General features: G+C 36.2%; 6 protein-coding genes and 2 long non-coding RNA genes across 9 annotated transcripts; 7 read left to right on the forward strand and 1 right to left on the reverse strand.

Moving 5' to 3' along the window:
• The first annotated feature begins 692 nt into the window (after positions 1–692).
• LOC108216822 (wax ester synthase/diacylglycerol acyltransferase 7) lies at positions 693–4,487 on the forward strand. 2 transcript variants are annotated; one of them, XM_064092756.1, is made up of 5 exons: positions 693–1,126; positions 2,258–2,836; positions 2,972–3,346; positions 3,877–4,014; positions 4,118–4,255. In XM_064092756.1, the coding sequence occupies exons 1-5, from the start codon at positions 944–946 to the stop codon at positions 4,121–4,123; spliced, it is 1,281 nt and encodes a 426-aa protein (XP_063948826.1). In that variant the 5' UTR covers positions 693–943; the 3' UTR covers positions 4,124–4,255. The 2 variants fall into 2 exon arrangements, with proteins under 2 accessions (XP_063948826.1, XP_063948825.1); XM_064092755.1 differs by having other exon boundaries at positions 699–1,126; positions 4,102–4,487.
• A 1,081-nt stretch (positions 4,488–5,568) lies between these two features.
• LOC108219030 (G-type lectin S-receptor-like serine/threonine-protein kinase At2g19130) lies at positions 5,569–8,284 on the forward strand. The gene has a single exon (XM_064091468.1). The coding sequence runs from the start codon at positions 5,666–5,668 to the stop codon at positions 8,126–8,128; it is 2,463 nt and encodes an 820-aa protein (XP_063947538.1). The 5' UTR covers positions 5,569–5,665; the 3' UTR covers positions 8,129–8,284.
• A 1,365-nt stretch (positions 8,285–9,649) lies between these two features.
• LOC108219032 (G-type lectin S-receptor-like serine/threonine-protein kinase At2g19130) lies at positions 9,650–12,593 on the forward strand. Its single transcript, XM_017392268.2, has one exon. It carries the CDS (start codon positions 9,870–9,872, stop codon positions 12,279–12,281), a length of 2,412 nt encoding a protein of 803 aa, XP_017247757.2. The 5' UTR covers positions 9,650–9,869; the 3' UTR covers positions 12,282–12,593.
• A 134-nt stretch (positions 12,594–12,727) lies between these two features.
• On the forward strand, positions 12,728–16,189 carry LOC108217508 (G-type lectin S-receptor-like serine/threonine-protein kinase At2g19130). The gene has a single exon (XM_064091469.1). The coding sequence runs from the start codon at positions 14,188–14,190 to the stop codon at positions 15,514–15,516; it is 1,329 nt and encodes a 442-aa protein (XP_063947539.1). The 5' UTR covers positions 12,728–14,187; the 3' UTR covers positions 15,517–16,189.
• Positions 13,107–14,151, forward strand: LOC135152320 (G-type lectin S-receptor-like serine/threonine-protein kinase At2g19130). The gene is made up of 2 exons (XM_064092223.1): positions 13,107–13,991; positions 14,062–14,151. The coding sequence occupies exons 1-2, from the start codon at positions 13,107–13,109 to the stop codon at positions 14,149–14,151; spliced, it is 975 nt and encodes a 324-aa protein (XP_063948293.1).
• A 512-nt stretch (positions 16,190–16,701) lies between the features above and the next one.
• Positions 16,702–21,073, reverse strand: LOC108219033 (uncharacterized). Its single transcript, XR_001806531.1, has 3 exons — positions 20,811–21,073; positions 20,554–20,631; positions 16,702–16,941 (listed from the first exon to the last, which is right to left on the reverse strand). It is a non-coding gene; the product is annotated as an uncharacterized LOC108219033 (long non-coding RNA).
• Positions 17,558–20,380, forward strand: LOC108219031 (G-type lectin S-receptor-like serine/threonine-protein kinase At2g19130). The gene has a single exon (XM_017392267.2). The coding sequence runs from the start codon at positions 17,661–17,663 to the stop codon at positions 20,079–20,081; it is 2,421 nt and encodes an 806-aa protein (XP_017247756.2). The 5' UTR covers positions 17,558–17,660; the 3' UTR covers positions 20,082–20,380.
• A 914-nt stretch (positions 21,074–21,987) lies between the features above and the next one.
• Positions 21,988–24,603, forward strand: LOC135152383 (uncharacterized). Its single transcript, XR_010291476.1, has 5 exons — positions 21,988–22,193; positions 22,337–22,407; positions 23,749–24,082; positions 24,246–24,332; positions 24,517–24,603. It is a non-coding gene; the product is annotated as an uncharacterized LOC135152383 (long non-coding RNA).
• The last annotated feature ends 68 nt before the right edge of the window (positions 24,604–24,671 follow it).

Consider the following 24,671-nt stretch of genomic DNA (forward strand, 5'->3'; position numbering starts at 1 on the left):
TAAGTGCAACTTTTAAGTGAAGATTGTTTATACAGTATTATAAAATAATGGTTGTTACAAGCAAGGGTAGTTATAGACCACTGTCTCACGAATTTAAGTTAGATGTTTTTGTGCACAATCAATCCAAAAGAATTGGAGGAAGATGACCATGTAAGAACATGATTCAAAAAAAAAACACAAATAAAATTAAGATTCGTCATGCTTTAAATTGTTAATTACGTGTGGAAATTTATTTTCATTTTTTCACCATGAATTATAGTCCAATTTTGCAATTTTATATATTAGTATTGGTATTACATCAAGATTTTTATAATATAAAATTTATTTTATCCTACAAATATTAATTTTGAATCATTAATATATTTTTTATGAACAGCCATAAAATTATTGCATTCTACAAATATTAATATTAAATTATTTAATATAATTTTTATAGGCCGCCGCAACGCGCGGCTTTTCAACTAGTTGATATATATGAAACGGTAAGCCAGAGTTGCAAGGACAAGACAAACACAGTATCCGTTTCAAACTAACAACTCTTATAGTAATATTATATTTTAGTTTAAAAAAAACTAGTGATACAAAATTGTGCAAGTCAGTGGAGCAAAAACATAAAAACTTGGACTTCCATTGCCTCCTCATTTAAGTTTCATCGATAGCAAACAAAAAAGTTGCAGATGATTATGTTGAACAAGAAACTACCATTTCTTTGGTCATCGCTAGCTAGACCGTCCACACACGAAGCAGGAGCGAATGCACACATCACACTTGAATTCTACACTCTTTTATCCTCATGCCATGCCTATATAAATTAGCAACGCCTACACCCACAATTTCTCATATATTGCCTTTTACACTACACCTATAATTTACTCTTAGCCTAGAGCTAAAAGAGCTTATTTGGTTAAGAGCTGATAAATACTTTTTTATTTTTTTCATATTGATGGAGTTTTATGAAGATATGTTTGCTCCGGTGAGTCCCAGTGGACAGTACTTGAACAGCTCGGTGTTATCGCTCACTATAGTTGCGGTTTTGGAGTTTGAAGTTCCGATTCACGATTTACAGACCGTTTCGCTGCTCAAGAATCTGTTTATCCCCATCAACCAACGCTTTTCTTCTATTATGGTACATTCTTAATCAAGGCTACTTCACTCTCATAGCTACGTATACTTATACAAAGTATTAATCACATGCTTTCCTTGTTTTTAATCAATTACTATATGTGTTATTTTATTCAAATCAGTCACGGATGCAAATATTGCAGGCTATTAAGGTACCACCGATGATTAATTTCATATAAAATTATCAGTTTTCATCACTAGACTAGGCTATTAAGAATACTTATTATGCAAAAGAATGTTAGCTAGACTCTCGCATCTTTAAAGTAAACAGTGATGCAGGACGAAACCAACTTGCGTCAACTGAACGTGACTTTTTCATTTTCTGAGCTCATGCGCGCAGAGTTTAATTACTTTGTGCGTCTCTCAAATGCGCTAAACCTATACAAACTTTCGGGGGTAGTTGATACTGCAAGCTTTGGCGCACAGAGTGACATGCAAAATTTACTTAACTTTCTGTTTCTGTGTTACCAAAGTGATTAAAGGCCCCCGAAAGTTATACCTAAACTTCTTACAATGCCATTTTTTCTTTGATTTACGAACCTAAAATTAGGTCTAGCTTGCTCTGCTCTTAATTATTTACCGGCCAAACCAAAAACCTTAACCCGCAATTCAGTTGAATAATATAATATGCAATTAATTAACTTTAACTGATTTTGTATAAAACGTACACTCCTTTTCTTCCCCGAAAGGACACAAGACCTACCATCGATTATATATATTTTATTTTTATATTAGAATAACCTTTCTAGTTTGATATCTATAATTTTTTGTGCACTTGCATGTAAAAAATAAGTTTCGAAAATATCAGTTAAGTTAAAATATTATTTATGACCCACAAAAATATGAGCAGTGTACGTACCCTAAATTCTGTTTTCAATTTTTTTCCGTAAATGCCGTGACAAACAAAATGTACGTACCCTAAATTCTGTTTTCAATTTTTTTCCGTAAATGACGTGACAAACAAATTACTAGTATTAAAAATTTGAAAATATTTTTTGGATACTTAGGATTTTCCTAAAATATTACCCATTTTCAGCTACCCTTCATGCATGTATAATAGATAAAATTAAATTAAATTCATCATAGCTTGAGATAGTATTTTACGTTCACAAATTAAATATATTTGAGATTACAGGTGGGTGAAAAGAACGGCGCAAAGAAATGGAAGAAAGTTGAAGTGAACATCAAAGACCACGTTAGGGTTCCAATATTTCCCGCCGGAAAGTCACCGGAATATTACGAAAAATGTCTCCACGAATACCTATCCAGAATCTCCTTGGAGTCCCTTCCAGAACACCAGCCCCTATGGGAAGTTCACGTCCTTCCTTTCCCCACCACCAAAGCAGCCGGAAACCTAATCTTCAAGCTCCACCACTCCCTCGGCGACGGCTATTCTCTCATCGGAGCTCTTCTTTCGTGCCTCAAAAGAGCCGAGAATCCGGCTCTTCCTTTGACGTTCCCTGCGCGCCGAATATCGAAATCTCATGAAGGTGGCGACGTTAAAAGTATTATGAAGCGTGTGCCTCAAGTTTCGTCATGGATTTTGAACACTGTCATGGATTTTGCATGGAGTGTTCTGAAGAGCAGTGTGCTGAAAGATGACGTGTCGCCGATTCGTTCCGGCGACGTCGGATTGGAGCTTCTTCCCATGGATATTAGTACCATGGAGTTTGATTTGGATTATATCAAGCAAATCAAAACAAGCCTTAAAGTGGTAAAAATAAAACAAATTCATGCACTTTTTTTTTTTTTTTTACATATTGACTGTTTGGTTAATCTTATTTTTCAGAAATATCAGTTCCCTGAAATTTTATGACATTGTTATTATTTGTGACCTATGACTTAACAGACACTGAACGATGTGATCACCGGAGTGATCCTCCTCGGAACGAGGCTATACATGGAAGGTGAAGAGAAGAACTCAGGCGACGCGAATTCTACTGCATTGGTGTTACTTAACACCAGGAACGCGGAAGGCTATAAATCCATAAGTGAAATGGTTAAGCCCAAGGCTACAATGCCCTGGGGAAATCACTTTTCTTTCCTGCACGTTCCGCTCCCTAAATTAAGCAGTCCTTCTCCTGGTCACGATCCCTCCGCCAAATTCGATCCTCTTGATTTCGTGTATGCATCTCACCACATCATCAAACGAAAGAGGAACAATGCAGCTGCTTTGCTCACCGGCGGCTTACTGGATCATGTTCGAAAAATCAAAGGCCCTGAGGTACGTGCTTATTTTCAGAAACTTGAAAATATAATTCTCGGTCCCAAATTATATTTTCCTTGCATATCCTCGTCTACGGTTGGGTTACAAAATTTAAAGGGGCGTTTGGTTCATGATTAATGAGTCTGGTTAACAGGAATCGGAACCTCAACCCACGTGTTAGTGTTTCGATTAGCGGTATAAAATTAGAACCTATTTCTTACACTTTTCTGAGATACTCGTTCTCGTACCCCTCAATTTCATACCCAATCCCCATACCCATCCAAAGGCCCCTAAATATAATATGTATCAGTCTATCAGATTTGGGGGTAATTAAGTGAAACGAGAAGTCTATTTCTTCAACAGGACCAGAGTCGATCATTGGGTGGTATGTCAGAGTCGATAAGTATCTTGTACAAATTATACATGAAATTAATTAGTTTATGAAGACTAATTCACGACAAGTCCCACCTAATTGTGTAATTATGAAGATCTTATGTTTAATGGACACACTAAACTTTGTTAATTATTTTGGTAATAATGTGCGACAGACAACATCTAGATACATATATAATACAATGTCCAACTCGAGCATGGGCATCACCAACTTGATCGGACCACTGGAGCAAATGACTCTGGATGATCATCCCATCAGCGGCTTGTACTTCGCCGTGGCCGGCGTTCCTCAGGTACTTTTTTCGCTAAAAAATGTTCACTAAAAATACGATATGATTCGAACACTCGACATCTTTTTCTCGGATCTTATTAATCTGCAGAGTCTGGAAATAACAGTACTGAGTTACGTGGGAAAGCTGAGAATCACTATTGCAGTGGAGAAAGATTTTATTGATGTGAAGAAGCTCAAGTCCTGCATCCAGGGCTCCCTCGATACCATTTTCGAAGCTGCGGTTCCTATTTGAAATTAATTTGAAGTTGCTTATATATATACGAACAATTTGATAGTCACACCTCGAATGCTTTCAGCAATTATCCTGTTTAATTTGTTGTTACTTCATAAAGAGTGAAGTACTTTTAAATTCTTGATTTGGCATCCAAAATTTGCCCTAAATTGTGTAATTGTAAGTTGTTATATATTATATTGAACCGAGAACATTGTATCATAAATACTTATGCAGCTGATGCTTGCCCTTATATTCTTACATCTGCAATATATTTTTCAATACTTAGGTAGCAATTTTAAGTGTTAAAGATTAAATCGGTTCATTCTCTCATCCTTAATCCAACTAAAAGGTGTATATTGTTAATCTTACAAACTACGGTCCCGATTAAACTTCAAAATTGCTTAAATAATTCTTTCCTAGGTCCCGATTCTTAGTTAGAAATCAGTACTATCTCCGTCCCTTAATATTTTTCCTGTTTGCCTTTGACACGTTTGCCAACACACACTTTTAATCATTAATATCTTTAATTTTGTATTAATATTAAATATAAAAATTTCACCGTATTAAAGTACTCATAAATACGTATCTAACAAGATCACTCATAACTATATTTGGTCTTATAAATTATACGTAAATTAGTAATTTATCTCATGTTATGAACAGTTCCAACATCTCAAATAGGAAAAGAATTTAGAACCAAAGGGAGTAGTATTTATAAAAAAAAACTCAGTTGTCATCCAAAAACTAACAATTACATTTTCTCCTCCCTCCAATCCTAAATCCTGGTTCCGTCACGGGTCGTAGCGGAAAACTAGGGGAGGACATAAAAGCACATATAAAACCAGCTCTAAGGTACTGCATATAACACGACCGTGTACAGAGTACTCCGTTGCCATTAGTTTATGTACAAAAAAAAATGATTCGGATATCAATAGCTCATATTTAAGGGACTGGATCAACAAAAAAAGTGTATGTATATAATATTGATTCGTTTTCATTGACACATGCAGACCAAGTCTTGAGGCATCCCAATATAATTACATCAACTGAGTTCATTTAGTCAGAAATAAGGGTCATCTGCTCAATTTTCAACCTTGGAGCCTGCTTAACAGATGATTTTTAAACTATCTCCAGTCCATTTCCTTATTGTTCAAATGAAACAGCCTGCAAACTGAGAAAAAATGAGTACAATATGTCAACTCTTTGCTATAAAATAACAAACTGAGAAAAAATGAGTACAATATGTCAACTCTTTGCTATAAAATAACACACCACTTGCAGTAAAGTATGCGTGGTTGGGTTTCCTGACAATTTCGTCAAGATTTTATTGAAATTTACTGAAACTACATCATGAATTATGTTACAGAGTTTCTTTCAGGTTTAAATAATGGGTGTTAATTGACTTCAGAAGTTGTTGCTTGACTTTTGAGGTTCATAAATGGATATTGTCTTCATATATGTGCTTGTACCAGATCTCCTCCAGCATTATACTTCTGGAGTTTTATACAATATGTTCCTGGAGTCCAAGAAAACATCCTTGTATGGTTTGCTTATTTTTGTTCTTTTGTTTGAAACGTGTATTTGTGAAGGAACCGATCTTATCACCACAGGTCAGACTCTCTCTGGAAATGAAACAATATCATCCGCAAATGGGACATTTGAGCTAGGTTTCTTCACGCCAGGTAAGTCCCGGAACTATTACATTGGCATATGGTATAAAAATTCTGCTAATAAAACTGTTGTTTGGGTAGCGAATAGAAACCACCCTGTTTCAAATCCTTACAATTCAGAACTAAAGCTCTTCCCAAATGGAAATCTTGCTCTACTAAATGAGTCAAGAATTCAAATTTGGTCCTCAAATTCCACAGCAGAAAAAGATAATTCATCTTTAGCCATCCTTTTTGATAATGGAAATTTTATGACGCGGGATACTCAAGATTCGTCTAATATCATATGGCAAAGTTTTGATTATCCAACAGACAATTGGCTTCCGGGTGGTGGAAAGGTTGGATATAACAAAATTAAAAAGGAAAAGATTTATTTAACTCCTTGGAAAAATGCAGAAAATCCTGCCCCTAGTATTTTCTCACTTGAGGTGGAACCAAATGGAACGAGTCACAATTTGTTCTACAATAGAACAATACAATACTGGTCTACTGGAGACTGGACAGGAAAAAGTTTTGTCCTTGTTCCAGAAATTGACCGTAACCCTTTAATCTCAAATCTTCAATACATTACCAATGTCAATGAGAGTAAGTTCACATATGACATTGGTATTCCTAAAGTTCTCACGCGCTTTATGATTGACACGACGGGACAGCTGAAGCAGTTCATATTCCGAGATGGCCAATGGATTTCATATTGGACGCGGCCAGACCAATGTGAAGTTCTAAAGTATTGTGGTGCTTTTGGGATATGCAATCAGTTGAAAGCGCCTTTCTGTACTTGTTTGAAGGAGTATGAACCAAAGGTGTCAAAAAACTGGGCACTAGGCGATCATACTGATGGGTGCATTAGACCATCTTTTAGATGTGGAGTTGGAAAAGGAAAGGACAAGTTTTATTCAATAAAGAATATGCGATTTTCATTTCAGGATGCAGGGGATTCACACTCGTTGGATGTTGAGAGCGATAAAGAATGCAAGTCTGCTTGCTTGAGTGATTGTTCATGCACTGGTTATGTGTTTAATGGTGGTAAATGCGTGGTTTGGAATGGAGAGGTGTATAATTTACAAGAACTGGCTTCTGATGACAGCAGAGGAAGTGTTTTTCATGTTCGGATTACTAAATCTGGAAGTGACAGAAAGACTAGTGTTTGGATTGTTGTGGGAGCCATCGGAGGGTCCTTTATTTTGCTTGGCATGGTAGCAATGGTTATATTGCAGCTGAGGAAACAAAAAGTGGGAAGATATAATGGGGCAGAAGGGGATCTGACGTTATTCAAGTACAAAGACATCAGTAAATCTACCAAAGACTTCTCAGAAAAGCTGGGTGAAGGCGGGTTTGGAACAGTTTTCAGAGGGACTTTACCAAATTCCAGAGATATAGCAGTTAAAAGGCTGAAGAATTTGAAGCAAGGAGAGAAGCAGTTCCGCACAGAGGTGAGCACAATCGGGCAAATTCAACACATCAACCTTGTTCGCCTTCAAGGATTCTGCATAGAAGGTGAAAAAAGACTTTTAGTTTTTGATTACATGAAGAATGGTTCGCTTGAAAATCACTTGTTTCGCCAAAATTCTGATGTATTTCTAGATTGGAAAGCAAGGTACAACATCATGATTGGAACTGCTAGAGGATTAAATTATCTCCATGAAAAATGCAGGGATTGTATCATACATTGTGATATTAAGCCTGATAACATTTTGTTGGATGAAGAGTTTAATGCCAAAGTTGGTGATTTTGGCCTAGCCAAGCTTCTTGGCCGAGAATTCAGCCGTGTATTGACAACAATAAGAGGAACAAGAGGATATCTTGCACCAGAATGGATTTCAGGCGAGGCCATCACTGCAAAGGCTGATGTTTTCAGCTACGGAAACCTGTTGTTTGAGATCATATCAGGGAGGAGAAATAGGGATTTGTTAGATGATGGTGACTATTTTCCAGCTCTTGTTGCAGAGAAATTAAGCAAAGGGGAGGATGTACTGAACATGTTAGATCAAAAACTAGAAGGTGATGCAGACTCAAGTGAAGTGACCAGAGCTTGCAAAGTGGCTTGTTGGTGCATTCAAGATGATGAAAAGAATAGGCCAGCTATGGGGCTTGTGCTTCAGATTCTAGAGGGAATTTCAGAAGTTGGGATTCCACCGATTCCTCGGTTTCTCCAAGGTTTTATAGGGGATAATAAATTTCAGACCATAGTTTACCAGCATCAGACATTTGATACAACTACATACAATAGTTAGTTCTATGCAGGTTGAGATTCTCTTGCATAAATTAAGCGATGTAATTGCATCTCAGTTATCTTCCTGTTATATATTCATCTTTAGATTACAGGAACGACAAGAACTTTAAGTTGCAGTTTGCATAAATTTATCCAATATATAAAGGGGTGCATACAACTCTGAGAATCATTATAGTATTTTGTCAATGACTATATTATTATATATGGCAGCGAGTCAGGTGATAACAATCTATATGCGAGGACAGTGAGACCAATTGTTCTGCACTCCTTTAAAAAGTGTTGAACACATTATTCACTTTTTAAATACTGTATGTTCTACAGTAGAACAATATTGTTCTCACGCTGAAATGTGTTCTCCACAGAGCGCGACCCTATACATATTACTAATTAGTCTTACTGTTTTAGTACATTTTAAAATATATTTTCGGGGTATTACAACATTTGATATAAAGAATTTGGTAACATACCTAAGTTTCAAAGTCTTGTCCATAGATGATAGATTCCTTGCACAAACCCCACAGCCAGGAAGATAACACGATTCTCTTCAGAATTTCTGTTCATGCAGAAGGTGAATATTTTCAATTTTTTTCTGTACAGTTTTAAATTGTCGATATTTTTAAAATTATATACTAACCCATACCAGAATGCAGGTAACTTTATCAGCTAAACTACAACCATCAAATAACATGGACAACTATACATGATAGTTGATACTGAATGGAAGTTATGATTCTGCAGGGTACATTTTGCTATATATGAGAATATATTAAGGAAAAACAAACTACAATGTCACAGGGCATACCCAGGCAAGACAATCCACAGCAATTGAAGCAAAAATACCCAACTAATCATATTACAAACTTAGACAAGTCTCTAAAATAGACTCCTATTTTCTATAATTCAACTTATAAGTCAATTTTTTACTCATAAATTGTTTTTAGAACTTACAAAACTTATAGTTTTTATAGAGGTTTGGTTCTGAATTTAAAATTTTACAATAAAATTCATCCTTATATGTGCTACTATTTGGTCTTAAACCCTACTGAAACTTCGTTCTTCTTACATCCATGAAAGTCTTGCACTTTGTCTGTGTGTGTAGAAAGAGTGAAAAAACACATTGGGTTGATACAGGAAGTCTTTAGTGGAAAATCAAGAAAAGTGAGGAACATCCTTTCCTTAGACTATGCCACTCAGTTGAAGTATATCAAGTCTTGAGCTAAAAAACATAATTACCTCAACTATGAGGCATATTAGTCAAAGGAAAAGACATCTACATTATCTTCAACCTTAGAACATGCTTAATTAATAAAACTTACACTGCTTGACCTAATGCTCAAGTCTACTTCTTGAATGAAACAAATGAAACAGGCTGCAGACTTCGAAAATTTAAGCATCATTATGTCAATGATTCACTATATAGCAAGAGAAAAATTGATGTTTCAATACTTCTGTCATGATTCATAGGCATTCACAATCAAACGAAAATAAAAAGCCTAAACTAAATCATGACCACTGTGTTTTCAACTTTTCATCACCTTATATCAATATGGCTGAGAATAAAATTGGTTGACTCCCAGAGTCGACGAGTTGTTGGATGACTCCAAGATTTGTTGGTTGACTCCAGAGTTTATAAATATGTAGACAAATGCCTTCAGATCTGTATACCATATCTCTTGCAGTGTTCTTGTCTTATGCAAGACATTCTAAAAATTTAATAATATTGGTGTTTGCTTTCCCTTAAGATGTACTTGAAAACTAAGAGTACATACTTATATCTTCCTATTCTTTTCTCTTTTGTTCTTCTCTTTGAAACTCGCCTGTCTGAAGGAACCAATGTCATTGCCATCGGTCAGACTCTCTCTGGCAATAAGACAATAGTCTCGAAAGAAGGGACATTTGAACTAGGTTTCTTCACGCCAGGTAAGTCCCGAAACTACTACATTGGCATCTGGTATAAAGATTTTGCTAATAAAACTGTTGTTTGGGTAGCAAATCGGAACCACCCTATTTCCAATCCCTTTCATTCAGAACTAAAGCTCTTCCCAAATGGAAATCTTGCTCTACTAAATGAGGCAAGAATTCAAATTTGGTCCTCAAATTCCACAGCCAAAAAACATAATTCAACTTTAGCCATCCTTCTTGATAATGGAAATTTTGTGACACGAGACAGTCAAGAGTCCGCTAATATTATATGGCAGAGTTTTGATTATCCAACAGACACTTGGCTTCCGGGTGGGGGCAAAATTGGATACAACAAACTAAAAAAGGAAAATATTTATTTAAGTTCGTGGCGAAATGCAGAAGATCCTGCCCCTGGTCTTTTCTCATTCGAGGTGGAAACAAATGGAACAGCTCACATGTTGCTATACAATAGGACGAAAAGGTACTGGTATAGTGGTGAATGGACAGGAACAAGCTTTGTTCTTGCTCCAGAAATTCAGCGCAACCCTTATATCTCAAATTTTGGATATTTTTCCAGTGCGAATGAGAGCAAGTTCACTTACGACACTGATAATCCTAAGACCCTCACACGGTTTATGATCGACAAGACGGGGCAGTACAGACAGTTTGCGTGGAGAGAAAGTTTTCCAGAACGTCGATGGGTTGCAAATTGGCTGAGGCCAGAACAATGTGAAGTTCCAAATGTTTGTGGTGCTTTTGCAACATGCAATCAGTTGAAAGCGCCTTCTTGTACTTGTTTGCAAGGGTATGAACCGAGGGTGTCAAAGAATTGGGATTTAGGAGATTATACTGATGGCTGCATTAAAAGGGCTTTCAAATGTGGTGTTGGAGGAGAAGAGGACACGTTTTTGTCTATTAAAGCAACGCGATTTTCATTTCAAGATACAGGGGATTCATTGTCACTGGATGTTGAGAGTGACAAAGAATGCAAGTCTGCTTGCTTAAGAAATTGTTCATGCACTGCCTATGTGTTTGATGGTGATAAATGTGTGGTTTGGATCGGAGAGGTGTATAATCTTCAACAACTGGGTCCTGATGACAAAAGAGGTGGAGTGTTTCGTGTTCGGATAAAGAAATCTGGAAAAGGCAGCAAGATTAGTGTATGGATTGTTGTAGGCGCTGTTGGGGGATTCTTTGCTTTTCTTGGCATGGTAACAGTGGCTATATTGCAGCTGAGGAAATGGAAAGTGGGTAAATATAATGGGTCAGCAGGGGATCTGGTATTGTTCAAGTACAAAGACATCAAAAAATCTACCAAAGACTTCTCAGAAAAGCTGGGAGAAGGCGGTTTTGGGGCAGTTTTCAGGGGTTCTTTACCGGATTCCAGAGCGATAGCAGTTAAAAGGCTGAAGAATTCGAAGCAAGGAGAGAAGCAGTTCCGCGCAGAGGTGAGCACAATCGGGCAGATTCAACATATCAACCTTGTTCGCCTTCAAGGATTCTGCATAGAAGGTGAAAAAAGACTTTTAGTGTTTGATTACATGAAGAATGGTTCTCTTGAAAATCACTTGTTTCGCCAAAATTCCAATGTTTTTCTAGAATGGAAAGCAAGGTACAACATTATGATCGGAACTGCTAGAGGGTTAAATTATCTCCACGAGAAATGCAGGGACTGTATCATACATTGTGACATTAAGCCTGATAACATATTGTTGGATGATGAGTATAATGCCAAAGTTGCTGATTTCGGCCTAGCTAAGCTTCTTGGCCGAGAGTTTAGCCGAGTCTTGACAACAATAAGAGGAACACGAGGATATCTTGCACCAGAATGGATTTCAGGTGAGGCCATTACCGTAAAGGCGGATGTTTTTAGCTATGGAAAGCTTTTGTTTGAGATCATATCAGGGAGGAGAAATATGGAGTTGTTGGACGATGGTGACTATTTCCCGGCTCTAGTAGCAAAGAAATTAAGTGAAGGAGAAGAAGGGGTAATGCAATTCTTAGATCAAAAATTGCAAGGTGTAGCAGATCCAAGTGAAGTGCTTAGAGCCTGCAGAGTGGCTTGTTGGTGCATTCAAGATGATGAGAAGAATAGACCAAGTATGGGGCTTGTGATTCAGTTTCTAGAGGGAATTATAGAAATTGAAATTCCTCCATTCCCTCGGTTTCTCCATGGTTTTACGAAAGATACTGCAGATCACACCATTGTTTTTCATCAATGGACATCCGAAACAACTTCTTCTAGTAGTTAGAAACATGTTTCATCTTTGTTATTTGTCTTGTGAGATATTTATATCTTTAATTATAATGGTGGATGAACGTTAGATTGCAGGTTCAAAGTATTCATCTGAGAAGAAATGAGCAATAAACTTTCAATTTGATTTGTACGATCACCACATAGCTTTCACTAGTTGTGCACACTATATATCTTTTACAGAGGATCATAAGAATTATGGTCTTATAGTAGATATCATACATCGCTGACTACATTGGCTGTTTTTATAAGATTTGTACAGAACTTCTCAATATATATAGTAGTGGGTACAGAGAATTTGGTAATATACCATTGAAGAAATTTATTCGAGTCCCAGGACAGTTTGCCTCTGAAGTATTCTGCTACAGTGGAAGGTCTTTGTACAAAGAACCTGCAATGGGAACTGATTATCTACCACAATCAACATCAAGCAAAGCAAAGAGATTTGGTTCATTGGTTGTCAAGTCCAAAATGATGTACCTTTTAGTCATCTTGTGGCCTTTAAGAACAAAACCCCACTTGGTTAGACTAACATGCAACTCAGTTGAAGTATATACCTAGGCCAAAGTCAGGCAGGCTATATTTGAGGAGAGTGCCTCAAATGTCATTGCCAAGATATTTGCTTGCACCAAGAGGCAGACTTGTCAAAAGCAGAGATCCACCACTCATTTTCCAATAGCTGTTATTTGACTCCAACTTTATATATAACTTAATATTTTTATACTTCAACGTCTTATATTAGTAGCATTCTTCTGTTCTCTGTCATGTGTAACACATTTTGAATAAAAATCCACTTCTTGGTGTTTGTTTGTTCTTTGATAGGATGAAGCTGGAGAGAAAGAAAACATCCTTATACCTTCTTGCACTGCACCTTGCTCTTGTGTTTGAAACAATCACTTGTCAAAGACCCGATGTCATTGCCAGCGGTCAGACTCTTTCGGGCAACCATACGTTATCCTCCAAAGATGGCACATTTGAGCTTGGTTTCTTCACACCAGGTAAGTCCAGAAACTATTACATAGGCATATGGTATAAAAATTTTGTTGACAAAACTGTTGTGTGGGTGGCAAACAGAAACCACCCGGTCACCAATCCTTACGATTCAGAATTAAAACTCTTCCCAGATGGAAATCTTGCTCTACTGAATGAGTCAAAAATTCGAATTTGGTCCTCAAATTCCACTGCAAGAAAAGATAATGCAACTTTAGCCATACTTCTTAATAATGGAAATCTTTTGATCCGAGATGATCAAGATATTTCTGATATCATATGGCAAAGTTTCGATTACCCAACAGACACTTGGCTTCCGGGTGGTAAAATTGGGTATAACAAAAGAAAAAAGGAGAAGATCTATCTTACTTCGTGGCGAAATGCAGAAGATCCTGCTCCTAGTGTTTTCTCACTTGAGGTGGAAACTAATGAAACAAGTCTCGTATTAGTTTACAATAAGACTAAACAGTACTTCACTACTGGCTCATGGACGGGAAGATATTTTGTGTCTGTTCCAGAAATTCAGAGTAATCCTTATGTCTTAAATTTCGGATATATTTCTGATGTCAACGAGAGCAAGTTCACTTATGACCTTATCCCCAAGACCCTCACGCGGTTTATGATCGACGTGACAGGACAGTTTAGGCAGTTTGCATGGAGAGAAAATTACCCAGAACATCGATGGGGAGGGAACTGGTTGCGACCAGAACAATGTGAGGTTCCAAGATTTTGTGGTGCTTTTAGCACATGCAATCAATTAAAAGCACCTTCTTGTAATTGTTTGCAAGGATATGAACCGAAGTTGGCTGAGAGTTGGGCATTGGGAGATTATACGGATGGGTGCACTAGGATATCACCTCTGCATTGTAGTGATGTAGGGGAAGTAGAAGACACGTTTTTTTTTTCTGAAGGCAATGCGATTTTCAACCCAGGATACAGGGGATTCACGTTCTTTAGGCGTAAAGAGTGACAAAGAATGTAGGTCTGCTTGCTTGAGTAATTGTTCATGCACTGGTTATGTCTTTGATGATGGCAAATGCGTGGTTTGGGATGGAGAGGTGTATAATATCCAACAACTAGCTTCTGGTGACAACAGGGAAAGAGTTTTTCATGTTCGCGTCAAAGAGTCCGGAAAGACCAGCAAGATGAGGGTTTGGATTGTTATAGGAGCTGTTGGGGTCCTCTTTGTTTTGCTCGGCATAGTAACATTAGTTATCCTGCAGCTGATGAAACGGAAAGTAGGAAGGTATAATGGGGAGGCAGGGGATCTGATATTGTTCAAGTACAAAGACATCAAAAAGGCGACGAAGGAATTTTCAGAAAAACTGGGTGAAGGCGGATTTGGCTCGGTTTTTAAGGGTACTTTGCCAGACTCCAGAGGTATAGCAGTTAAAGTTCTTAAGAATTTGAGGCAAGGGGAGAAACAGTTCCGCGCAGAAGTGAGCACAATTGGGCAAATTCAACATATCAACCTTGTCCGCCTTAAAGGATTTTGCATAGAAGATGATAAAAGACTTTTAGTATTGGAATACATGAAGAATGGTTCTCTTGAACATCACTTGTTTCGCGAAAATTCTAATGTTTCTCTAGATTGGAAAGCAAGGTACAACATTATGATTGGAACTGCTAGAGGCTTGAAGTATCTCCATGAAAAGTGCAGGGATTGTATTATACATTGTGACATTAAGCCTGATAACATCTTGTTGGACGACGAGTTTAATGCCAAAGTTGGTGATTTTGGCCTAGCTAAGCTTATTGGCCGAGACTGTAGCCGAGTCTTGACAACAATAAGAGGAACAAGAGGATATCTTGCACCGGAATGGATTTCAGGCGAGGCCATCACTGCAAAGGCAGATGTCTTTAGCTACGGAAAGCTGTTGTTTGAGATCATATCAGGGAGGAGAAACATGGAGTTGTTAGATGATGGTGACTATTTTCCCGCTCTAGTTGCAGACAAAATAAGCAAAGGGGAAGAAGTATTGATGCAGTTCTTAGATCAAAAACTGAAAGGTAAAGCCAATTCAATTGAACTTACGCGAGCTTGCAAAGTAGCTTGTTGGTGCATTCAAGATGATGAGAAGAATAGGCCAACTATGGGGCTTGTGATTCAGATTCTAGAGGGAATTTCAGAAGTAGGGATTCCTCCATTTCCCTGGTTTCTCCGAGGTTTTGCAAAGGATAATGAATATCAAAGCATAGTTCACGAGCCTTATACATTCTACACAACTTCATCCAATAATTAGACATATCTGCATGTTTTATCAGCTATTCTACTTTGGCAAAGGCCTAGCCAAGCTTATATAGGGATTTCAGAAAGTTATGATTCCTGCATTTCCCTGTTTCTCCTAGTATTACGGAGATAGTATACACTAATTTATACCATCACTGTGCATTCAACAGAACTTCCATCAGTTAGATATATGCTTGTATATGTCCTATTTTCGCAAGAATTAGTAACAAACAAATTCTATTTACAAGTCGAATTGCTTCTGCGTGCATATAGCAATACAATTGCACCATCAGTCACCTTTCCTGTAAGATATCTTTCTGATTGCAATAAGAATTTCAGGCAGCGGGAAGTTAACACGCTTACCTATTAGCGGGTGTTTGGATCGTTAGCTGGAACAAGAATCGGGAATGAGAATAAAGAGTATGAAAATGCGGGGCATGGGAATGGGTATTCAAAGGAGAGTGTAAGGAATGACTTAGCCTCGAAGTGGAATTGGGTTCTCATTCCAAGTCACATAATTAATAATCCAGACACCAACAGATTGTGATTGTTTGGATTGGAATTCTCAATCCATGTCACAAATTTTATAATCCAAATACCAACAAATGGGTTTAAGATTTCAATTCCCGTTAACAGGAGATTCCGATTTACATTAACGGGGCTCATTAACTATGAACCAAACTCATTTGTCCAGCATAGTTTTTCTTAGTCCCTGATCACTGTATCTAAATGCTAAAGTAATCAACAGAGTTCATTTCGAGGAGGGGATAGGAATCCTGGTCTTCAGATCAGGGAATGAGCAACTTTCTTCAAGTCCAAAATGCTACTCCCTCTGTTTTTTTTATATGACGCTTGACTTTTTGCACACATCTCAATGTGCTTTGACCGGGCACTTAAATATATTATTTTTTAAATTTTCTTTTTCCGAATTAAACTATTTTTTACCTACTTTTATTCAAAACAAGAAAATTTAAAAAATAATAATTTTAAGGGCCCGGTCAAAGCACATTGAGATGTGTGCAAAAAGTCAAGCGTCATATAAAAAAAACAGAGGGAGTACTATTTTGGCAAACTCAAAGAAATTTATTATGTGCGAATAATTAACTAGGATGTTAAGCACCAGAAATTGAAGTAACATCCCAATATGTAATTTAATGACAATAACATATAATTTGCTACCACCTGTGCTGTTCAAAGATACTCCAAGAAATGTTCATATATTTATGACATATTGTAATATCAAATGTTATAAAAATTATAAAATCTGGAAGAAAAAAGAAAAAACTCTGGGAATAACAATTTCCAATATTTGTTATTGTCGGTAAAATTGAAGCCAGAGTAAGCAAAGAAGATAAAGCAGTCATATCCAAACCAGCATGCTAATCAACACTGCTGCACTAGTAGTAACTCCGAATTCTTGATTTATAAACACATCAACCTGAATAAGAAAAAGATGGTAACAAGATATACAACATCTGTGCCAGAGTGTTTGGCCCAGCTCAAGTCGCAATTAGTTTATTCAAAGTTATTAGTCAACTTTCATTCAAGTCATGATTTGACAAATTGAAAATCATAAATGTTTCAGTGACTCATTCAAATGTAGAACACTGGCCGACTAAGGCTGCTAAGGTAGTGTTTGCATGGGCTTAAAGTCGAGTTTTTGGACTTATAAGTAAGAAACGGTTTATTTTTTGTAAAGAATATTTCAATTCCGACTTATGAATCAGAGTCGAAGAAATTAAAAATCATAACTCTTTAAATGACTTATTTTTATTTTTGAAATTTTGATTTTACAAACATGTAAAGAATCATTTTAAAAGATGATTTATCCTAATTTATTATTATGTTAAATATATTATATACCCGATAAGTTGTAAATATCAAAAAATCAAAAAATTATATAAATGTATAGATTAAAAATTATTTTTTACTTATAAATAACTTTTAATTTATAAATAATAAGTACTCTTTTTAAATTTAGTCAAGCTGCCCTAATTCACTCAGCAAGTTGCAAAGCCCCTGTCTTTATACGTTGGAAAGTTCCTACAGTTTTATATACTACTGTACATATCCTTGCGATATCTCTCTTCTCACAGGTAACGCATTATTAACTTTTCTATCTCTCGTGTTTGTTTTCTTACAAGCAGGAGACCTAAAATGGGCTTGACCAAGAAAAGAACTCTGAATCTACTTGTGTCGCTCCTTTATGTTCTTTGCTTCCAACCTCATCTTCATGAAGGAACCGATGTCATTGCCAACGGTCAGACTCTCTCCGGCAACCAAACCATATCCTCGGAAGGTGGGATATTTGAACTAGGTTTCTTCACACCAGGTCGGTCCAAAAAATATTATATTGGTATATGGTATAAGAATTTTGGTAATAAAACTATTGTGTGGGTAGCAAATAGAAAGCACCCTGTTTTCAATCCTTTTGATTCTCAACTAAAACTATTCCCAAATGGAAATCTTGCTCTGTTGAATGAGTCAAGAATCCAAATTTGGTCCTCGAATTCTGCCGTGAAAAGATATAATTCATCCGTAGCCATCCTTCTTGACAGTGGAAATTTTGTTATACGAGATAATCAAGATTCCTCTGACATTATATGGCAAAGTTTTGATTACCCAACAGACACTTGGCTTCCGGGTGGTAAAATTGGATATAACAGATTAAAAAAGGAGAATATCTATCTTACTTCGTGGCGAAATGCTAAAGATCCTTCCCCTGGTCATTACTCACTTAAGGTGAACACAGATGCACTCGATGTTGAAGAATATTCACTTTTTAGCGATGGGACAGCACTATTTTCTTCAGGTGCATGGACAGGGTCGAATTTTGAGTTTGTTCCCGATTTCGACTGGAACCCTTTTATCTCAAATTTTACATATATTTCGGACGCCAATGAGAACGTGTTCACGTATGAAGTTGCTATTCCTAAAAGAGTCACGCGATTTATGATCGACACGGAAGGGAAACTTAAGCAGTTCGTGTGTCGGGGTGATTTCCCAGAATGCCACTGGGATCTGTTTTGGGACTGGCCAAACACAAAGTGTGATGTTATGAACTTTTGTGGTGCTTTTGGAACATGCAATGAGGGGAAAGTGTTTCCATGTGATTGTTTGCCAGGATATGAAAGAGTGTCGAATGATTGGAAAAATGAAAATTATAGTGATGGATGCATTAGGAAATCCCGTCTAGAATGTGGAGTTGGAGGAGGAAGTGAGGACACATTTTTATCTACAATCGTGCAATTTCCAAACTCATCATATACAGAAAACTCACCGTCTTTGGATGTTAAGAGTTATGAAGAATGCTGGTCTGCTTGTTTGAGAAATTGTACATGCACCGGCTACGTATATGACGCAGTTAGCGTTACATGTGTGATTTGGAATGGTGAGGTGTACAATGTCAAATTGACTTCTTTTACTTTTAACAGAATTATTTTCAATGTTCGGATTGCAAAGTCAGGAAAAGCTAGGAAGATTAGTGTTTGGATTTTTGTAGCAGCTTCAGGGGGGTTCATTATTTTGCTTGCTGCAGTAATATTATATATCTTGCAGCAGTGGAAACGAAAAATGGGAATATATGATGGGGCAGCAGAGGATTTGATGGTGTTCAAGTACAAGTATATTAGAAAATCAACCAAGAACTTCTCAGAAAAACTGGGTGAAGGCGGGTTTGGGTCAGTTTTCAAAGGCACTTTACCAAACTCCAGAGCTATAGCAGTTAAAAGGTTGAAGAATTTGAAGCAGGGAGAGAAGCAGTTCCGCGCAGAGGTGAGCACAATCGGGCAAATTCAACATATCAACCTTGTTCGCCTTCAAGGATTCTGCATAGAAGGTGAAAAAAGACTTTTGGTGTTTGATTACATGAAGAATGGTTCGCTTGAAAATCACTTGTTTCGCCAAAATTCCAATGTTTTTCTAGAATGGAAAGCAAGGTACAACATCATGATCGGAACTGCTAGAGGGTTGCATTATCTCCACGAAAAGTGCAGGGATTGTATCATACATTGTGATATTAAGCCTGATAACATTTTGTTGGATGATGAGTTTAATGCGAAAGTTGCTGATTTCGGCCTAGCCAAGCTTCTTGGCCGAGAGTTTAGCCGAGTCTTGACAACAATAAGAGGAACACGAGGATATCTTGCACCAGAATGGATTTCGGGTGAGGCCATCACTGTAAAAGCAGATGTTTTTAGCTACGGAAAGCTTTTGTTTGAGATCATATCAGGGAGGAGAAATATGGAGTTGTTAGATGATGGTGACTATTTCCCGGCTCTAGTTGCAAAGAAATTAAGTGAAGGAGAAGAAGCGGTAATGCAATTCTTGGATCAAAAATTGCAAGGTGAAGCAGATCCAAGCGAAGTGCTTAGAGCCTGCAGAGTGGCTTGTTGGTGCATTCAAGATGATGAGAAGAATAGACCAAGTATGGGGCTTGTGATTCAGTTTCTAGAGGGAATTATAGAAGTTGAGATTCCTCCATTTCCTCGGTTTCTCCATGGTTTTACAAAGGATACTGCAGATCACTCCATAATTTACGATCAATGGACATCTGAAACAACTTCATCTAGTAGATAGAAACATGTTTTTTATTTGTTGTTCCATTCTGGCAAAGACCACGAATGGGGATAATCATTCTGCTCAACAAAATTTCTGAAGTCAAGATTCCTCCACTTCCACGGTGTCCTCAACACTTCAGTGATTAGTATCAACCCGTGATTTAAGAGCACTACACATTCGACACAACTTCATCCAGTTGTTAGCTATGTGTTTGTGTTCGTTCTATTTTAGAGCAAGTTTTTTGTACTCCAATGACAATGACAGTTTAAGCACTTATTTTGGCAACACAAAAACCTCGAAAGATATTTCCTAATGGTTGCGCGAACACACACACATAAAACTTGAAGATAATAATAAAAGGAAACATCCCAATATTCATAATGATTACCAGATATCATATTTTGCTGACTACATCTGCTATTTATACAAGAGTTTACCGAACTTCTCAAAAGATATATTAGTAGTGAGTACAGAGAATTTAGCGGCATACCTAAAGTGCACTCTCTTGTCCATTCATCTCTTGCAAAACCACCACAACCAGGAGTGGAAAGAGTAATCTTGAAAACATCTGTGAGGGTAAAAAAAAATTGCATTACAAATCAGCAAGGTCTAGATTAAAAAGTGCAATTAAACTCAAACACGAGAAAATAAATGTCATGCACATTAACAAAAGATTATTTACCACAATTAACATCAAGACAAAGCAAAGAGATTTGTTGATTGGTTGTCAAGTCCAAAATGATGTACCTTTTAGTCATCTCGTGGCCTTGAAAAACAAAACCCCACTTACTTCGACTAACATGCATCTCAGTTGAAGTATATACCTAATACCTGGTTTTCAAGTTTAGCACAACTTCAAAAATCATCTTCGTATCTAGGGCTCTTAATCAAATTTTGGGGGGATTACCCGTACTATAAATTGTGTCAAGACATCCCAAGTGCTCATTGTCTTACTTCCCTGAGTTCCCTTGATTTTTGAAGAAAACCCTCCCCGTCCCTAATTCTTTTGACTCAGGATCTTAAACAGAATTTTGGGTATTCAATTATAATATTAAGTTATATCACAAATCTGTTGATAATCAATCAAAAATTAAAATTATGTTTGAAAATTCGATGTTGTTCAATTAATATTACTTGCTTTTGACCTGTGCGAAGCACGAGCGATTATATATTTCGTAATTTATTATTTATAATTTAAATTTTAATATTATTTGGGAATTGATAAATAAGCTCCATATCTTACTATTTAAGCTCCAATTTTAAAATTTATACCATATTTACCCATACTTTCTGCACATGTTTCCCTCATATTGTAGGTGTTAATGCATGAAAAAATAGAATTGGAGCTTAAATAGTAACATTTGGAGCTTATTTATCAATTCCCTTATTTTATTAGTATTTTAGTATTAATGGATTGAATTTTAATTAAATTGTATTATTCAACTGACTATATATATATATAGTACATTTAATCCGAATTTAATACACGTAGATTTAAAAATAAAAAAATCAGAAAATTCAAATATTTTCCAAACGTAGGCGATCGTGTAATCATCAATATATATATATAAAGGAGGATGCGGGCGTCTCTAGGATGGCTCGATTCAGTATTCTGATTTTTCTTGAATTTCAGAGAGAAAAAATATATTTATAATTCAAAAAATCAGGTTCCAGAATTCTAAAGGTAATACAATTCTTTTCTTATCGGATTCCAAAGGTAATACACTTCTTTTTTATCGAATTTTAAAGGTAATACAATTCTTTTTTATCGAATTCTAAAAGTAATAAAATTCTTTATATATTTATATATTGAAGATTTATAACATAACTAAAATTTTATCTTCAATTTTATTTTATTAAAGTTTCCACATAAATTTGTATCAAATATGTATACAAACTTATTTTTTCGCAGGGCCCGTCATTCTTCCTTTTTCTACTAATATTGTAATTTTGTCTACTTCATAATGTAGATTGAGGCATGTGATCCTGCAAGCGGTTCACTTTATTACTATAATGAAAAGTCTGGGATAAGTCAATGGGAAAGACCTGTTGATTCTTCTTTGAACTTGGAACCACCAGCTTCTTCGCCTGTTCCTGCCGATTGGCAAGTGCTATTTGATGAAACAACTGGTATGTGATGCACCTGGTCAGTTTTATTGGAATATGAATTTTAGATAATCTTTATGTGAGAAAATATTGATTGAAGAGACTTAAGTTTGCAGCAAGCATAGTCTAAAATCACCACCTGTTCCTACTCTACTTCTAATTTCTAGATGGATATAACTTGCTCTGACTTGGCACCGGAGATCACCTGCCACCGATTGCTCAACATTATAAAACACCCGTAAGTTTTCTGCTCATAATAATCTCTATGTTTTTCTCAATCAATTTAAAGGTTTGTTGAATGTTGGTTACTGCAAGCTGTTTGTGTAATTGTCTAGGTTAGCTTAATGTCTAGGTTAGCTTAACATTGATTATTTCCGGCCTCTGGGAATCGATTCTACAAGACAGTTTAACAGAAGTTTGGAACAAAGTGAGGATATTATTTGTTAAAAAGAGAGTTATTTATCTGAAATACATGATATGTTTAGTTCCTGCGATAACTCTAGCACACATGTATTTAAACACTAAAACAGGGATACCACAGGCCATACCAGAGGCCTCTCTATTTGTGTGATTCTGTAAGTCAGCAAAATCAAGTTTTTATTAACCTCGAAAAGATATTTACTAAAGACCGAGATGAATGTCGTAAAGAGGTAAAACCATATAGAACTATGGTCCATGTAGCTGCTATCTATTGATAATAACTACTTACACAATAGCACTCTATTTAAAAACTGAAAGGGACTAAGGAACCCGGCCTCCTATTATCCAGACACCCACTTACAGCTTCAAATCTAAAGCATTGATCATTTATTTTTTTGTATAAGCATATCCCTGTATATAATCTTTGTCTACAAAATAATGAATGTACACAAAAGCTGGTCAGAAGTCTCAAGCCGTATAAATGGATGACATCCTTATCTCATAAGGTAACCAACAAACGCTTTTCTGAGTTGAAAAGTTTCCGACCCACCTAATCAATCTTTCCAGTTTGCCTTTGCGCCTTGCAACAACCGTTCTTCCTTCACTTAATCCCTGAGAGTTCAGTAAAAGTGTGAGCAACCTTATTAGACTTCTAAATTATGAATCACAATCTCAAAGCTGATGTTTAAAATAAAAATAACTAGATAGAATCTTATGTACATATTATATTAGGCTTTATTTACATTATGTTCTTTAACAATTTATTCAACAGTTTAATCCCCAATGTCCGTTACTTGGTCAGTGATGTATCTGATTAATCTGTCATACCAATGCTGGCATATTAAGAAAAGAAGATCCTCTACTAATGATGCTCACAACTGCAGAAACTGAGCAAATACAACACTTCAGACAGGGCTCTGCCATGTGTCAGTTTTTAATTATTCTGAACTTTTAAGGTTTAAAAACTAAATGCTGCATCATGTACTCATAATAAATATTGTATTTTGACATGCCCATCGTGCCATGTTGTCATTCATGTTGTGTTGTGAAATTGCAATAGATCTTCCTGTTATTCGATTATATTGCTTGCTCAGTTATGATCAGTGTTACAGTATGGCAGAGCATTTTTCTGACCATATTTTTAGCTTATTTTTTACAGAATACGGAATTTTTACATTCAACTATGGATGGATATGATATCTCCACACAAACGCAACATTTGCGAAGACATATCTCAGCTTTAGCACGCCAAGAAAGGATTCTTAAAATGCAGATTAAGAAGCATCCATCACGTGCCAATCATAACAAAACGCTCATAGAGAAGAAGATATGCAAGCATTCACGATTTAGACGGAAAATTTCACTCATCCAGAATAGATTCAAAAATAACCTGCAACAACGCATCAGTTCCATGGATATAATTGTCAAATACTACACACGTACAATGAGGGCAATGATTCTTCAGACTCCTACTGAATCATTTGAAAGAAATGGTAAAGTCAACAAACTATAAATTTCTTTTCAGTTGCAAGCTTATATATTAACATAAAAAATTGTATAATTCTAGAAAATAATTGTAATAAAAATAATTATAAATAAATATCAGCATACATGAGCAGAACATATATTTAACTATCCTCTCCAAATTTTTAACAGATGATATTAGTCAAAAGTCTACCCCAATGGAAGTGAATTCTATACGGATTGAAGCAAATCCATCCAGGACTGCAAATAGATTCAATGGTCAGTTTTAAACAAGTTCTGTTGGTATTGTAGTTATTTATAAATTTCTTTTCGGTTGCAAGCTTATATGTGAACATATCTTTGTATAATTTTAGAAACTAATAGTCATAAAAATAACTATAAATGAATATAAACATACGTGATTAGAACGTGTATTAAAATATCCTCTTTAAATTTATTGCAGAAAATATTGGACAAAATTCTACCCAAAGGGAACTGGAGTCTACACTACCGAAAGCAAATACATCCAGGACTGCCCCTAGATTCAATGGTCAGTTTTAAATAATAATTCTAGAAAATAATAGTATAATAAAAATAACTATAAACAAATATCAGCAT

The sequence above is a fragment of the Daucus carota genome, chromosome 4 (genome assembly GCF_001625215.2).
Source record: "Daucus carota subsp. sativus chromosome 4, DH1 v3.0, whole genome shotgun sequence".
Taxonomy (NCBI): domain Eukaryota; kingdom Viridiplantae; phylum Streptophyta; class Magnoliopsida; order Apiales; family Apiaceae; genus Daucus; species Daucus carota.